The following is a 17,500-nucleotide window of genomic DNA, read 5'->3' as shown; positions in this document are numbered from 1 at the left end:
TTTTTAATCCGAATATAACATATTTATATGTTTTTGGAATTAGCAAATGATGGAGAATAAGATAAACGTAAATTTGGATCGTTTTATAAATTTTTATTTTTTTTTACAATTTTCCGATTTTTAATGACCAAAGTCATTAATTAATTTTTAAGCCACCAAGCTGAAATGCAATACCGAACCCCGGGCTTCGTCGAAGAGTACTTGACCAAAATTTCAACCAATTTGGTTGAAAAATGAGGGCGTGACAGTGCCGCCTCAACTTTCACGAAAAGCCGGATATGACGTCATCAAAGACATTTATCAAAAAAATGAAAAAAACGTTCGGGGATTTCATACCCAGGAACTCTCATGTCAAGTTTCATAAAGATCGGTCCAGTAGTTTAGTCTGAATCGCTCTACACACACACACACACACACACACAGACACACACACACACGCACACACACACGCACATACACCACGACCCTCGTTTCGATTCCCCCTCGATGTTAAAATATTTAGTCAAAACTTGACTAAATATAAAAAGGCTGAAAAGGAGTACTTTATTCAAATTGTCATCATGACGACGTAGACGACGATGAAGACGACAACGATGATGACGACGATGATAAAGACGACAACGATGAAAACGACGACGACGACGACGAAGACAACGACGAAGATGACGACGACAATGAAGGCGAACATGATAATATATTTGACAAAAAGGATTTGAAAAAAGAATTATGACGATATCTATAACAAAGACGATTGCGAGTTATGTCTAATATTCTGACTGTTAGCAATTGATAACAGACATGTCCTGAAAACGGATACATAGTATTACATAAACCGTCAGGGACAAAATAATTCTTCCACATACCGCATGCCAAAAAGTAACAGTCTGGATTCTTTCTGGGCACAGCATGAATTTCTTGCTGAACCAGTTTCGTAACTGACAACACTAGTGTTAATCTGAGAAATTACATTCGCAAAAAAACTAAAAACAAACCCGAACAGCAAATGGTAAGGCTATTGAGTTATAGTATGTGTCCAGGTAGAGCTAGATTCTAACCCCGTGTAAAAGCCTAGTGGGTGACAAATGGCTTACACACGAGAAAGACGGAACCTTTAAAGTTGTCCTTTCGTATTCACCAATCAATACATCACTGGTAGAATTGTATTACAGCATTTCTGAAAGCGCCCTGAAAGTGCAATGAAAATCTGTTACAAGCATCAAAGTCAGTTCAGTTTGCGTCTATCAGGATGTTCAAAAATTCTTTACCTGATTGACCCGTGTGCATAATTCTTTTTAAAAGATCTATCATTATGTCATCCGGTAGCGACATACAAAGGTATTCAACATTAAATTCCTACTCTTCACAGAAGACAATCAGCCTGAACAAACCTTCGGTGTTGAACATGACCAGCTTACACAAGAAATATTGTACATTTAAATAGACACGGAAAGCCATACTACACATATGCAGAGTTGTTCGCCTTAGAAGTTGCGAGCTATTTACAGCTCGCAAGGCAACACCTGTGGATTGTAGAGTTCTGTTTGTGATGGGGTCTGGCGGCTTTTGTCTCTCTGTATCGAATAGAAATATCCTGCCAAGTACCCCAATTGAAAAATTAAGCTATCTTTTAAGTTTTCATAAAGACCTTGGGTGGCAAGGTCCCAAACTTATCGCTGGACTTGTGCACACGCACACCCACTTGGTCCCTGGACATGAAGAGACATTGCTGCGGCTGACGCCATTGCTTCTCATATAGTTACTTTACATTTTTATCAGAACCTTTAAGAATACCATTTTATATCCAAGTATCTCTTATTACCATTTTTAATTAGATGAGCGAGAGTGTGCGGGGGGTGGGAGGGTGGTGAACCACTGTACATAAAGGGAAAGTTTGTGTGCACGCCTGTGTGTTTTTTTAATCTAAAACAAATGTCGCCAATGTTTTTACAGAGTGACGTTAAATAAACGATTTTATCATATCTCTCTGTATGTTCTTGCCTTCCTTTGTGAAGTCATAACAGTTTTTATAGGGCTTAGAAATAAGCTCTAAAATTCTCAATCCTGTTTGATTGGACTTCGCCTCCAAAGGTGATTGTGGTGTTTCGGCACTCGGTTACATATGTTCCTTAAAATGTTTATTACAACAACAAAGAATTAGCCGCCATAAAAAGATGCTTCCACAGTCGGTCCTGCCCTTGCGCACCACCTCTCTCAGTAAAACGGACGCCTGCCAACAACGACCATCCCAAAGGATCCAAAACGACTAGATTTTCTCTATGTAATTCACCTGTCCATTGCGACCACCTGTCCGTAACGTCCACTTTTGGTCTGTCCCTTGCGTGGTCGTTATTGACAGGTTATTGACATTGAAATATGTCACCGGGAAAAGGAAGCAGACTGACACAAAACGACTGACGTTTTCCATTGTACTTCATGAAACAATCAATTTGTCCTCAGTTAATGATATACGATACCGATACATGCACGTGGTGACCTTACGATTAATTTTCTTCTGCTGATATATGTTGAAGTCACCGAGACAAACCTTCTTTCTTCTTCGTCACTTCCTCGGGAGACATGCCGAAGAAATAACAGAATTCGTATTTACGTTATTCACGTCATGACGTCTTTTCGAACTTTGGCTTCTGAAGCCAGAGATTTTACTTTGAAAGAGAGAGCCAGAAAAATATCGATATCGTATCTCTTTAAAGGCACACTCCTTCTCGAGTTGAGCTCACCATTTCAGACTGTGACACCATTTAGACCCTATTTCCACTTGGTCACATACCAACACTCAACAGCCGTTGTGCTCTCTGTGCAGAGAGGGATTATTGTTTGATGAATTGGAGACTTCTTAAGAAACCAGTTCATCACAACATTCCAACTCACGACAACACGCAGTCAAGGCAGGGGCGGATTTGGGGGGGGGGGAGGGTTGGTTACAGGGGTTCCGGACCCCCCCCCCCCCGGCTGTCAATTTTGTTACCCCAGGTTGGAACCCCCCCCCCCCCTGGCTTAACTGCTCCGCCTCTGCAAGGTGTTGATTTTTGGTATGTGTCGAAGTGGGGGGATGGCCTTATCCAATGTCCGGCCCAAGCTGAGATCGTGAGCCGAACCGTTTGAACGGGAAGGCGTGCGCCTTTAATACAATTATAGGCACAGACGACCACGTGTCCATATCATTAATTTATTGCACATCTTATCAAACCGTTGGCCTACTTCATTCGCCGAGCACAGACATTTGGGGGGGATAAAGTAGACACCAGCATACATCGGACAATCCTTCATCGCATTGAGTTCAATCGGGAACAAACAGGTAAACGCGTGCAGAAGGATCCCCAGAGCGCACGAGCTCACCTGTATGGCCTACCAGGTCTTCCTTGCCTCGTTGTAAGTGCTCATCTGTGCAAATCTCAATGTTATTTACATGTTTCCAAGGCACCAATTAACACTGACAATGGCCTTTCTACTATGAAAAGACCAAAATATGACTGTACTCACGTGTGAACGAAGAATACTAAACAAATAAAGCAACGTTTCAACCCTAGGGTTTTCTTCCGGCACATAAGCAAAGTAGAAAAAAAGAAGAAGACAGACAATAGAACAGAAAGAACTACAGATGTAATTCTCGTTATTTGTTTAATTCGTATTTGTCGTTCACGCGTGATACAGTATTTTTTGTTTTATTTATCGCTTTCACCCTCAGTTCTTCTGTTTTCCCCATGTCTCCTCAGTAAAACTTTTGACAAGCTGCCTTTCGAGTATGCGATGCATACGATTGTACTGAGAAAGAACGTGTCACGGATCGTCGCTAGAAAGTCATGGTTCACTCCAACGCGATGATTGCTGACATTCGCCTGACGTCGCCAAGACACTCGATAACTGGAATCAAGGCTTGTCTCCCTGTCTCCATGGCAGTCCTCGCGCTCTGCAAAGAAAAGAGTCCAGTGTCCTCGGAGAAATCGCCACCATCCTTTGTAAGTGCAATCGCTAATTCACGACACCTTGCAGGCTGTCTCTATATCTGTAGCTGTACAGTCAACGAAATCACCCCCACTCGAGAGTCCTATCGCTGTCTCACTGTTTGCACAGTGTAGGATGTATCTGTGCATGTACAGCCCACGAGATCATTTTCATCATTATAGTTATTCATTTCGCTGTCTCACTGATTGTTCATTCCATTACGACGAGCGGCCTGCCTACTGAGAACCAGATGATGACTGCGGGCCTCCCACGGGCCAAAGGCAGCCACATACGATATCTGCACGGCAACCCGTCTATGTAACTATACAAGCCAAGAGTTCACAGCCCACAAAATCCTCAACATCATCATTTGTGATTAAAACCGCCCTCTCACAAAAAAATCCTCTTGTTGCGCTGAACGGTCTGTCGGCTCTTCGCCACAACTCAGCAAAAGAGGTACGATTTCTGCACGCCAGGCTGTTGATATGACTGTACAGCTAAGAGTCCACATTCCACGAGATCATCATCGTGTGGGAGTCCTCTCGGCCGGTATCTCACTGCCTGTGGATTCCGTTGTGCTGAGCGTCCTACCTGCTGGGAGCACACGGCACTTGCACGGCAGGCTGTCGATATAGCTGTACAAATGTACAAGCAAAGATTTCACACTCCACGAGATCATCATCATCATGTGTGATTCAAATCGCCGTCTCACTGCCTGTTAGTTTCCGTTGCGCTGAGCGGCCTGCCTGCTGGGAGCCCACGATACCTGCACGACAGGCTGTCTATATAGCTGTACAAATGTACAAGCAAAGATTCCAAAGTCCACGAGATCATCATCATCATGTGTGATTCAAATCGCGCTCACTGCCTGTTGATTCCGTTGCGCTGAGCTACCTGCCTGCTAAGATCTAGACGATAATTGCGTGCCTCGAAGGCAAAAGACATACGATACCCTGTCTGTATAGCTGTACAATCAAAGAGTTCAGAGTCCATCATCATCATGTGTGATTCAAATCGCTCTCACTGCTGGTTAATTCCGTTGCGTTGAGCAGCCAGCCTGCTGAGAGCCAGGTGGTGATTTCGTGCCTCCCAAAGAGACATACAATACCCTGTCTATACAGCTGTACAAGCAAAGAGTTCACAGCCAACGCGATCATCATCATGTGTGATTCAAATCGCCGTTTCATTGTAGGTTGCTTCCGCTGCGTTGAGCAGTCTGTCTGCTTCTCACGATACGTGCACGTCAGACTGTCTATATAGATGTACAAATGTACAAGCAACGATTCCACAGTCCACGAGATCATCATCATCAGGACGTGTGATTCAAATCACTCTCACTGCTGGTTGATGTCATCACGCTGGGTTGCCTGTGCTGCTAAGAGCTATGAACCAGATGGTGATTGCGGGCATCCCAGGCAAGCGACATACGATATACCCTATCTGTATAGCTGTATACAAGCAAAGTTCAGAGTCCATGAGATCATCATCATCATCATGTGTGATTCAAATCGCCGTTTCACTGCCTGTTGATTCCGATGCGCTGGGCGGCCTGTCTGCCTCCCAGGCAAGCGACATACGATATACCCTATCTGTATAGCTGTATACAAGCAAAGTTCAGAGTCCATGAGATCATCATCATCATCATGTGTGATTCAAATCGCCGTTTCACTGCCTGTTGATTCCGATGCGCTGGGCGGCCTGTCTGCTGAGAGCAAGGTGGTGATTTCGGGCCTCACGTGCACCAAAGGCAGCGAGGTTCTTGTTGGGTCGCCGCGTACGGCAGTTGCAGCACAGTACTTGCCGGGCACTGCGGCGAAACGAGTCCGACATGAGGCTGTACAGCACGGGGTTGAGGGCTGAGTTGAGGAAGAACAGCACCTTGGAATGATAAAGGTAAAAAATTTAAAGAGATACGGAACCGAGTAAAAGACCGATTAACAAAATATTGACTTAAAAAGACACAAAACTATTAGTTTTTACGTTCTCTTGGGATTAATTGGCCTATCTTGGGATAGGTAGAGTTAATATGCCGTGTGGGGGGACTAAACACTGGACAGACGTGCAAACAAAGAAAACATATGATAGTGTTATAACAACTATGTTAACGATTGATGAAAAGAATAGACATGAAGACGTCATTCCTTGACACCTTCCCTTTGGGTTTGACTCAGCGGCCTTTTTTTATTTTTATTTTTTATTAAACGGTATTTTCCAAATTTGTTGAGATTAAAAATGAATCAGTTTACTTCGTCTTTGTTTAACGAAAGCGTTTTAATCTGATAAAAAGACAGGTATATGTAGAAGGAAATATATAGCCTCAAATATCTCTCCTCGTCACACACAAAAATCAGGAAAAAATTAGGCAAGCAAACACTGTTCAGAGTCACCTCCCTCGGCATCCCCCTCCCCCAACCCGAAATCTTGACCATTACCTGTGTAATGTACTTGGGCAGTCCATACTTCCACTGGGACTGGCCGGGCATCCAGTACCACAGCAGGCTTCTGATGTGGAATGGCAGCACGCACAGAGCGAAGGACGAGAGGACAACGATCAGCAGCCTCACCACCTTGCGACGCGTCATCAACACGTGATGTGACGTCACGCGGTAGCGGCATGACGCGGTTTTGGTGTTGGTGCCAGGCCTCAGGATGTACACGCCGTCCCGTGACCCTGACGTCGTCAAAGGACTGTTGGCAGAAGAGAATCAAGTTTTGGGAATCTTCTTCTTCTTCTGCGTTCGTGGGCTGAAACTCCCACGTACACTCGTGTTTTTGTACGAGTGGAATTTTACGTGTATGACCGTTTTTACCCCGCCATTTAGGCAGCCATACGCCGCTTTCGGAGGATACATGCTGGGTATTTTCGTGTTTCTATAAGCCACCGAACTCTGACATGGATTACAGGATCTTTTCCGTGCGCACTTGGTCTTGTGCTTGCGTGTACACACGAAGGGGGATAAGCCACTAGCAGGTCTGCACATAAGTTGACCTGGGAGATCGAAAAAAATCTCCAAACTTAACCCACCAGGCGGCCGCGGCCGGGATTGTTTTGGGAATCAAAGAGCAAGAAAGGTTTGGAACGTTTAATTCAGGATTAAAAAACCCCACATTCACTAGATTCTCGATCTAACGGCTTTAAAGTGGGCAAACAAGAGACACAACAGAAACAATATAGAATAAAGTTAAGAGAATAATTATAAAAATCAAGAATGGCTCCATTTTAGGAACGTTTAATTCAGGTCAAAACAAAACATTCAAGAGAATATCGACCTAACGGCCTTTAAAGTGGACAAACAAGAGACGACAGGAGAAACACAAATAGAGAATTAAGTTATGAGAATAAAACAAAACAAAAAAAGGTTAAAGTTTTGGAACGTTTGATTCGGGACAAAGCAAAATGTTCACAAGAATATCGATCTAACAGACTTCAAAGTGCACAAAGAAGAGACACAACAGAAAGAAGAAGAAAAATAGAAACTCAAGTTATTAGACTAAACAAGAGGCGAAGCCTTCAAGGCTCACGTAAGAAATCGACAAACAGTAACACAAACTCAATCACTCCGTCACACACACACACACACACACACACACACACACACACACACACACACACACACACACACACACACACACACACACACACACACACACACTCACACACACACACACACACACACACACACAGAAAGAGCATAGGTGAAACTGTGCAAGAAAGCGAGACACTAGATCTAGATCTGTCTGTCTGCATGTAGCCTACGTACAGGGACACGACTGCCAACTAGTCTCGGCCCGCTCAAAAAAACAATGACCGAGACTTTCAGTAATTCCTTCGCGTGACGTCAAACCCTCTTACGTCATAATGTGACGTCAATGTAATGTGACGTCTTCATATGTTAGAGTTTCTACCACATACATGTATACATACGCACGCACAGACAGACAAAAGTTAGCATCGCATAGGCTACACTTACGTGAGCCAAAAACCCAAGAGGTTTAAATTTGGAACGTTTAATTCAGGACAAAACAAAACATTCACAAGAATATCGGCCTAACGGTCTTTAAAGTGCACAACAGGAGACACAACAGCCACACACAATGAAAGAAATGATGCTACTGTGCCTTATCTTAACATGTCCCCAAGATGATCGTAGCCCTGACCATTGGAAGGTTAGCAGTCTATCTGTTTCGGGTTTCAAGTTCTGACAGTTAATCAAGCGAGGGTTGAAATGGACACAGAAATGTGGAGGCGTGGAAATCTGACACGTGCAAAACTCAAGTATACTGTTGCAACGTACAAGTGCAGTTGCTGCGTGTGTCAGATTCAAATGACTCGAGATGTTACCTGCTTTGCAAGACAGCGATATACAGAAATGCGGACACAAGAATGGTAGGGGAATCCTTCGGAGTTGTTGTTATGGGGCAGGTGGTCGATTTTAAGAGGTGGTCGCAAGGGCAGGTTAGACTGTAAGCCTAGTAAATTGCACTTTCAAAATCTCTTTCGAAAACACACAAATATTTACTTCCGAAAACTCAAACTTACACAGCAGAAGCAGACGAGTTTGCAACCGGTGCAGACGCCTGTCCTCCAGCCAGCCCAGGCGGTTCAGGAGAACTGGAAGCCAAGAGAGGAGCGCTGGAGTCTGCTGACGGAAGTGTAGGCATGTAGAAGACCGACCGACAGGTGTCGCTGCTCATCTCACTGCCCGTGCTGAATCGTTGACGTCTGGATGAGGTGGAGGAGGTGGAGGAGGAGGGAATGGTGAAGGTCATTGGAAGATGGTCTGTCGTCACGGTGTTCCTTCTCTGAGGGAGGATAGGGAGGGGATTGAAATGAGAAGCTGGTATTCATATTTTCTTAAACGTCTGTTGTGATAAGTCAGGAGGAAGGGAGGAAGGCAGGGAGGGAAGAATGAATGAATGAATGAATGAATGAATGAATGAATGAAGGAAGGAAGGAAGGAAGGAAGGAAGGAAGGAAGGAAGGAAGGAAGGAATGAAGGAAGAAAAAAAGAAAGTACGAAAGGAAGGAAGCAAGGACCAGGCGTAGAGACAGGCAGACAGACCAACAGAAACGGACGAATTGATGGAGCAACAGTGACACAGGCTGTTGGACAGATAGAAAAACAGGCACACAAAAACATAGGTTTACTCACAGAAAGACAAACGCAAAAGTCACAGACACCCAAACAGATAAACACACGTATGATAAAGAACAAAAACATCAACTACTTCATCATCCCTCACCTTATGGACAAAAAGGTCATGACCTAGGTGGTCGTCATGACGACTAGGGTCAGAGCGACAGGCGCGGAGCAGAGGTCGACAGGTTCCGTTGTCATGGCGATGATGATAAGAGTCGTTGGCAAGGTCGTTGTCGATGACGGCGGTGTTACTGGTGGAGACGGTGGTGGAACAGCTGGTACGACTGGTGCAGCTACTGCGGCTGCGCTTGTCACTACCCTCTGGAGAAAAGCAAAGGTTTGTCGGTAAAATGACAGGGACAGTAAGGTTGCTGTCAAACAGTTGAAGAAAAGTTTTTTTTAGGGTGGGAAGTGATGCTTTACTGATGCTGATTCGAAAATATTCCTTTTTGGTGTGTCAACACAAGCGCACAAGATCAGACCCCAAGGTAAACAGGCAGGCAGACATTCGTAAATATAACAAGTCGCGTAAGGCGAAATAAGAACATTTAGTCAAGCTGTCGAACTCACAGAATGAAACTGAACGCACTGCTTTTTTCACCAAGACCACATACTCGTAGTTTCGTCAGTCCACCGCTCGTGGCAAAGGCAGTGAAATCGACAAGCCATGCAGAATAGTGCGGTAGTGGTCGCACTGAGCAGAATAACACGCTTTTCTGTATGTCTATTCTTTTTAGCTTACTGAGTTTGTTTTTAATCCAAACATATCATATCTATATGTTTTTGGAATCAGGGACCGACAAGGAATAAGATGAAATTGTTTTTAAATCGATTTCGGAAAATTAATTTTAATAATAATTTTTATATTTTTAATTTTCAGAGCTTGTTTGTAATCCAAATATAACATATGTATATGTTTTTGGAATCAGAAAATGACGAAGAATAAGATGACATTGTTTTTGGATCGTTTAATAAAAAAATAATGTTAATTACAAGTTTCCGATTATTAATGACCAAACTCATTCATTAGTTTTTAAGCTACCAAGCTGAAATACAATACCAAAGTCCGGCCTTCGTCAAAGATTGCTTGGCCAAAATTTCAATCAATTTGATTGAAAAATGAGGGTGTGACAGTGCCGCCTCAACTTTTACAAAGAGCCGAATATGACGTCATCAAAGGTACTTATTGAAAAAATGAAAAAAACATCCGGGGATATCATTCCCAGGAACTCTCATGTCAAATTTCATAAAGATCGGTCCAGTAGTTTAGTCTGAATCGCTCTACACACACACGCACAGACACACACACACACACACACACACACACATACACCACGACCCTCGTCTCGATTACCCCTCTATGTTAAAACATTTAGTCAAAACTTGACTAAATGTAAAAACAGGTGGCGACAAGAACCAATGTAGAAGCATTACCAAAAACCACGCAGGCAAGCACCCTCCCCGCCCCCCCCCCCCCCCACACACACACAAACGTACAAGGTAGGGCAAGCAGACATGGACTCAAATGAAAACAAATTGACAAAACCATCTCCCAATTCCTCACCAGCCCCATAATTCCCACCTACCCATCCCTCAAAGATAAACAACAGTGGAACCTCACACACACACACACAAACGTACAAGGTAGGCCGCCAAGCAGACATGGACTCAAATGAAAACAAACTGACAAAACCATCTCCCAATTCCTCACCAGCCCCATAATTCCCACCTACCCATCCCTCAAAGATAAACAACAGTGGAACCTCCCTTTTACGACCCCTCAATTTCTGACTCCCAGCTTTTTGATACCTTGATTTTTTCCCGTTCATAACCTCATCAAATTAACCTCCATTTTACGACCCTCTCCCTTTCACGACCTCTGGAGCGAACGCCCTGGGTCCTGCTTTGCTCACCGACCACAGGCTGAGGTGTGGGACAGGTAACTGGACCCTGGTTGTCTCTGTTCAGCGCCGCTGTCTTCACATCCGGGCGGTCAGGCTTGGGGGTCTTGTGGTCTGACCTCACGCTGTTGGTTTGAACAAACAAAAATTGGATTCGTTATATAAAGCTTGATGCTTGAGTACGGATCCTGAATACAGATTTGTTTAAACAAAACCCAACAATTCTTGTTCGCACACATGAAAACACAACATGTATTTTTACAAAAGGAGCAGGATTAAGAAACTAAATAAGTGTTCACATTTATAAAATTGCATACCTTTTCATGGCGGGATATGGTTAAAAAAAATGGGAAATTCAAAACGTCAAAATATAGAAATTACACAGGCTTCCAGCAGGTGAGTGGGGCCGGGACATTCGGGTCGCCCCCCCCCCCACCCCCAATGGAAAGCTAGCAGCAACAAGAGGCGCCACCCAGGTGTGTGTGTGTTTAGGTGTAATCAGCCACCTGCACAAATGGCAGAATAACCTTGGTCTTTTACGTGCCACTGTACTGACACGGGGGTGGGACATGGATACCGTCTCTGAGTCTGCACATAAAGTTGACCCGTGTCCGTCCCGGCCCGGATTCGAGCTATGCCAACTGAGCTACCAGGCCCCACTCACCTGCTGGAAGCCTGGGTCCAAGGGAGCGAGGTGGCAGGGCTGGGCCTCCAGAGGGTGACACAGATCTTGACGTAGAACGTAGCCATGAGGATGAGGGGCAGGACATAGGTCAGCAGGAAGCTGCAGAGGACGTAGCTCTTGCTGTGGATCACCTGGTCGTCGCCATCGTTACGGTAACAGTACGTAGCTCCCGGAACGTCGAACGTGACGTAGATGAAGAGGAGGGGGACGTTGTACAGGCACGCGGCCAGCCACACCATAGCCTGCGAATGAGAAACGATTAGCCAAGACAAGACAAGACAAGACAAGGCAAGGCAAGGCAAGATAAGATAAGATAAGATAAGATAAGATAAGATAAGATAAGATAAGATAAGATAAGATAAGATAAGATAAGATAAGATAAGATAAGATAATTCAAAACAATATAAGATAAGATAAGATAATACAAAACCATGAGATGAGATGAGACGAGGTATTAAGGTAATGTAAGGTAAGGTAAGGTAAGGTAAGGTAAGGTAAGGTAAAGTAAGGTAAGGCAAGGCAAGGTAAGGCAAGGTAAAGTAAGGTAAGGTAAAGTAAGGTAAAGTAAGGTAAGGTAAGGCAAGGTAAAGTAAGGTAAGATAAAGTAAGGTAAAGTAAGGTAAGGTAAGGTAAGGTAAGGTAAGGTAAGGTAAGGTAAGGTAAGGTAAGTATAAGTTACAGCTCCGTCCATCCATGGTATCGCCTGATATTTTGTCGAGACTGGGTCAATGAATATGGTGACGTCACTCGAGGCTCTGCCGAGAGTGACGTCATTATAATTCTTTCACCCCGTCGAGACAAAATATCACGCGATACCATGGATCGACGGAGCTGTAACGTATATATGGCATGACCAAAGTAAAGAGAATTTGTCATGGGATGTGGAAACAAATCATTGGAAATTCACCATGGGCAATCAACCCAAGCCTAGAAGTTGTAGAACTATATTTTGTTTCAGTCTTGGCAAGGCCAGTTTTGTCCAGTTCCGGAAAAGACATCATGAATTCATTCACCCTGCCGAGACGAAAAAAAAACCAATTCCATGGATGAAAACGTATAAGCTTATATCCCGTGACGCATCAAAGCTAAATTTTGTTTTGAAATGTCTTCACAACGTACAGATAACTTATAACGACATAATCGCCTTCACAAGACAGGAAAAACGCACACTTTGTTTTTCGTCTGCTACAAATCTAGTCTTGTTGGTTGACGGAGAGAATAAAGCTTCAATCGTACCTTCATCAACAGGAATAAATGCTCAATCCGCTGTCAGCTCGCAACTGAACCTTGTTTTTTTTTTCTTTAACTTTTTGGTTAACATTGAAACGGCAATCCAAAAGTGTGTTTCAGCTGTTTCAAGACACAGGCTTAGCTCCTTCTTTTGAGTTGCTTTTCAGTCTAAAATGACACCGGAAGCGAACAAATTGTCGGTATACTGTCGTCACAAAAAGACGTCATAAAGTTACACGCAAAGCGAAAGAGACTTTGACGTCATTTACTTTTGTTCGGAATTTTCCGTCTGTTCCTAGCTTGTCAGTGAAGACCTGACGTGAGTAAGCTTACCCAAAACGTCTTTGTTCTCTATTCACATTGCAGCTGTGAAATAATCAGTCTTGTGTCTCGGTCGCGTAGGTACAGAGTTTGCTTCTGCAATCATTGTGTTCGTGTTGATGACGGCTTCATAAGACAAATCAACGAATCTATCGCGAGGAAGACGTTTATGTACAAATCACCGAACCCAACCCATTTTTTGTGTGCATTTCTCTGAAGAATAAACTGCATGTGGTTAATTTCATCCGTTTAATGCTTGTCGAAACGAGCCATAAGGCTTTAGAATAAAAGATTTCACGCATTGCTTGGCCATCTGATCACAGAATGATGAGGTCGCAGTTTGTAGGTTGAATCTATGAATCGGCCAGAGATAGATCTGCATTTCTGGTACGACCTTCCAGATTATCAACAGCGGGTTCATGGTCGGAATCAAGAGGTCAAATTTGCGTGGCTCCCAATCATTTCATAAAAGATTTCCATTTTCTTGTTTCTGCGGCTGCGCAAGTTATTTTGCCTAGGTCATGGCCGAACTTTAGGCCTACGGAGAAATATCGCTGGATATTTTCTCCCTAGATTAACAGAGACAAAGAAGGGAAGTCATGCTGTATTAGCGATTATGTCTCACAGTATTGGCATAGAAAGACATAAATGAGTTTTTGGGGACGAAATAACAGGCACAAAACAAGACTGAAAAACACAATTGCCCTTTTACACATACCCTACACACGCATGCGCGCAGAAGATAGATTCAATACGTTTCGTGTCTTTTCTGGTTGAATGCATTCAACAAAGTATCAACCAACATTTCTGAATCTTTCAATAAAAAAAGATAAACTTATTTTGAACCAAACAGCACATACCAACGAAAGCTAAACACACAAACACACACGCGCACTGACACAGATTGAATGCAAAGCGCGAACGAACACGGAGGATTGTTGTAGGTCAGGTCGTGAGAAAGTCCACCCGAAATGTTCCACAGGGGAACTGGTTGTGTTTGTATTGTTTATTTTCTCACATTGATGTTGATGGTTTTTACAGTGCTGCTTTGAAAGAATATTTTCTGAATTTGGGGCACACTTTTGACTTTTGGTTCGTTTATCTCGTCGAAGTAACATTCGAGTGTTTCTAAATCCAAACCTTCCATCACCGCTGGTGCAGATTAGACCTGCCTGACTGTCTGCGTGCGTGTTAGAGCTGAAGACGAAGCCTCAATCGCCAAAGCGTCACCTATCTGTGGGTCCTGAGCATCGGATGTACGTTGATACGTGGTGAGATCCGCACGGAACTGTCTATGCAACTTTTCCTAGTCACAGGTGTAAGGTTCGATCTTTTATTTGAAATTTCGTCCTTTGTGTACGTAGCAAAGCGTTTCGCCATTTTCGGTTTTCGTTGCAGACGACGATAGTGAAAGTAGTACCTATTGTTTTGTTTTGACCTTTCGTATTCAGGGTTCTTAATTGAAGCTTGGTAAAGGGAGCTTGTCGTGTAAGTGGAAAGTTGACGAAGCTTTTGAAAACAGAAATTGAATGAAGAAGAAAATGTGGCTTTCAGTTATATACAGGAGAACGGGGTTGGTGTTATTCTTTTTCCGTCAAACACGAAGTACACAGATAAAACGTGATTGACTGACCAAGGCCTGTTGGCACACTATTCAGAATGCACAACAAAATGTAACAACACTTTGATACCCATTTTTCTACGTTCGTCACCACTTGAAATGAATACTGAAAACATAAGTGTTTAAGGTAGTGACTGAATGTATGTGAAGGTAGCCTAAACATTTTCAGAAATAAATGCATAATCAAAATAATTGATTTCGGCATCAAAGCGTGTAACATACAATCTTGCACACGTTTGCTTTAGTAGTGGCAAAGAAGGAATGCGTGTGACATAGTAAGGTAAAGTAAGGTAAAGTAAGGTAAGGTAAGATAAGATGGAAAAACATTTGAAAAAAAGAGAAGATAAGATAAGATAATATAATATAGATCAGATCAGACGAGACGAGACGAGATGAGGTGAGGTATGGTGAGGTGAGGTGCGCTGAGATGTGATGATATGAGATGAGATCAAAGGAGATGAGATGAGATAAGATAAGATAGAATAAGGTCATCTTTCCCCTCTATTTAACCAGTCACATTCCGTTTTCGGGGAATGTAAAATATCAAATGAGAGTGCACACACGAGGTCCAAAGCTTTCCCACTGACCAGAGCGGCGTGCATCCTGAACCTGGTGAAGAGTCTGCGCGCCTTGAGCGGGTGGATGATGGCCACGTAACGCTCAGCAGCGATCAGCACCAGCAGCAGTACCGACACTGTCATGCTGAACTCCTCGAAGAAGTTGTAGAACTTGCACAGGAACACTCCCATCTGAAACCACATTCATATTATTCACCCACCATCCCTGAACTAAAAGTGGAAATGTTCAATGACATGTTATGCTTAAAGGTACTGAACTTGTCAAATCCAGGTGCACGGAGCCCCTGGGGCTTTTAGTCATACCTCAGGCAGCTATCCGTTAGAAGAACTACCAAGTTTCATTGACTTGCACCCAAAGAGTCAAGAACTGCGATTTTTTTACGAATTAATTTCGTACTCGGACCCGGCTGGTCTTGACCTATTTTTTTTTATCTAAATTTAGATCAGGTAGATCACCACATCATGCACAAAAAGACACGTCACTAGCAAACTATGTCAGACGTCATCATGAGTTTGTGTAAAACAAAATGGAGGCCGGAATCACTCAGTTGAATCGAACTCCGACCAAACACCACGTAATAACTAGGTTAATTTATGCACTCGCGTGAACAAGAAACTGTCGAGCTTCACAGATGTCGTCGTTGGGTAGTTTTGGGTTTGTTTTACTACCATAGGAGGATTTTTGAACTGTAAATGCACTCAGCTGCAACAAAAACGCAAAACGAAGGCTGTGAGCTGCACTGTGCCTTTAAAAGAGCAAGAATACAAAATACAGAATATTTTATTGCCCAAGTTTAGGAATTCGTTTTGACAGGGACAATACAATATTCTGTATTCTTACTCTAGTAATACGATTTCAGAGGCTTAGATTGCAGGGGATACAAATCCCTGAATTTAAAAGGGTAAAGATTAGTAAGTTCAATGACATTTTATGATAAAAATAAAAGAAGTTATACAAACTCAGAGGCCTAGATTGCAGCAGAATAAAAAAGATTCCATGAATTTAAAACGGCAAATTTCAATACTCGTTCCACTTACCGTACGAGGCATCCACACCATGACCCTGGCAACGATCAGGTTGGGAATGATGCACACCAGTCCAACGCTCAGGTCGGCCACCGCTAGGTGGCACAGGAACAGGTTGTTGCGCGTGCGCAGAGCGGGACTCCTCGTCATTACCGTCAGAACCAGGCTATTTCCTGTTATAACAAGAGAGGAGATTAGGGAAGTATTCGTTTTTGTTCATGGGCGGAAACTCCCACCCCCTTTTACGTGTATGGCCGTGTTTACCCCGACATTCAGGCAGCCACACGCCGCTTTCGGGGGATGAGGAAGTGTTGAAAGCTCTGTAAAAAGCCAAATAAAATGTTCTGCTCCCCTGATCTATATATTGGTCAACTTTGTCAAAACTAAGCTCAACAAAGATGTGATAAACAAAGGGACGTAAGTACTCTAAATATTTACCTATCTAAACCTGGTACAACTAAGTCCGACAACTTGTTGTACATCCACTGTCAAATTCATACTCTTGTTATGTTATTCAAACTTGCTATGCTGTAAAATGAACTTCAAAGTTTGGGTTATTTGATTATACCGGAGCAAAGATATATGTTTACACAGTGATCATGTAACAGCTATTCAAATAAAAAGGCCTCGAAATCGACTTGGCAGAAACGTTGTTGTTGTTGTTGTATATATAGAAACACAACAGGCAACTTCTAAAGTACGCTACATCACCAAATAAAAACAACTTCCACTTCTCAACAGGCAAAATTCAGCATTTGTTGCAAACAGGAAAGAGGCGTGTCAGTTAACTGTTCAGTGAAAGTTATTTTTATTTTATTTGACTATTTAACCTACTTACAAAGTTACGCCATTTTTACCGAAGCAGTTGTCAATCTCGCTAGAGGTCGAAAACCAGAGGTTGGGTGTCAGTTTTAAATGGCTATAATTATGTCTTTCTGCAATGACCTGGTTGGTTTCTTTCCAACTTTCGTAACAACTACGACCAATCCAAAGGCTCCCTGATGATTTCCCCCTTTCTATAGCGACCACCTCTC

The 17,500-nt window shown here is 43.1% G+C and overlaps 1 protein-coding gene and 1 long non-coding RNA gene across 2 annotated transcripts in view; one reads left to right on the top strand and one right to left on the bottom strand.

The window, feature by feature from the left end:
* The window catches only part of LOC138967354 (uncharacterized), a 221,119-nt gene that overhangs the window by 176,378 nt on the left and 27,241 nt on the right, over positions 1–17,500 (top strand). The gene's annotated exons all lie outside the window — the stretch shown is intronic.
* Positions 5,604–17,500, bottom strand: part of LOC138965953 (trissin receptor-like) — a 29,284-nt gene continuing 17,387 nt past the window's right edge. Inside the window, exons 2-7 of the mRNA XM_070338037.1 lie at positions 16,479–16,639; positions 15,450–15,611; positions 9,208–9,423; positions 8,504–8,766; positions 6,396–6,651; positions 5,604–5,841 (exon numbers count right to left, since the gene is read on the bottom strand). Coding sequence (XP_070194138.1) covers positions 5,629–5,841; positions 6,396–6,651; positions 8,504–8,766; positions 9,208–9,423; positions 15,450–15,611; positions 16,479–16,639 — 1,271 coding nt within the window. The 3' untranslated portion in view covers positions 5,604–5,628. The remainder of the gene's footprint in view (positions 5,842–6,395; positions 6,652–8,503; positions 8,767–9,207; positions 9,424–15,449; positions 15,612–16,478; positions 16,640–17,500) is intronic.

The sequence above is a fragment of the Littorina saxatilis genome, linkage group LG5, assembly GCF_037325665.1.
Source record: "Littorina saxatilis isolate snail1 linkage group LG5, US_GU_Lsax_2.0, whole genome shotgun sequence".
NCBI classification, from domain to species: domain Eukaryota; kingdom Metazoa; phylum Mollusca; class Gastropoda; order Littorinimorpha; family Littorinidae; genus Littorina; species Littorina saxatilis.
The sequence above is the reverse complement of the archived record's forward strand: the minus strand, read 5'-3'. Positions and strand labels throughout refer to the sequence as shown.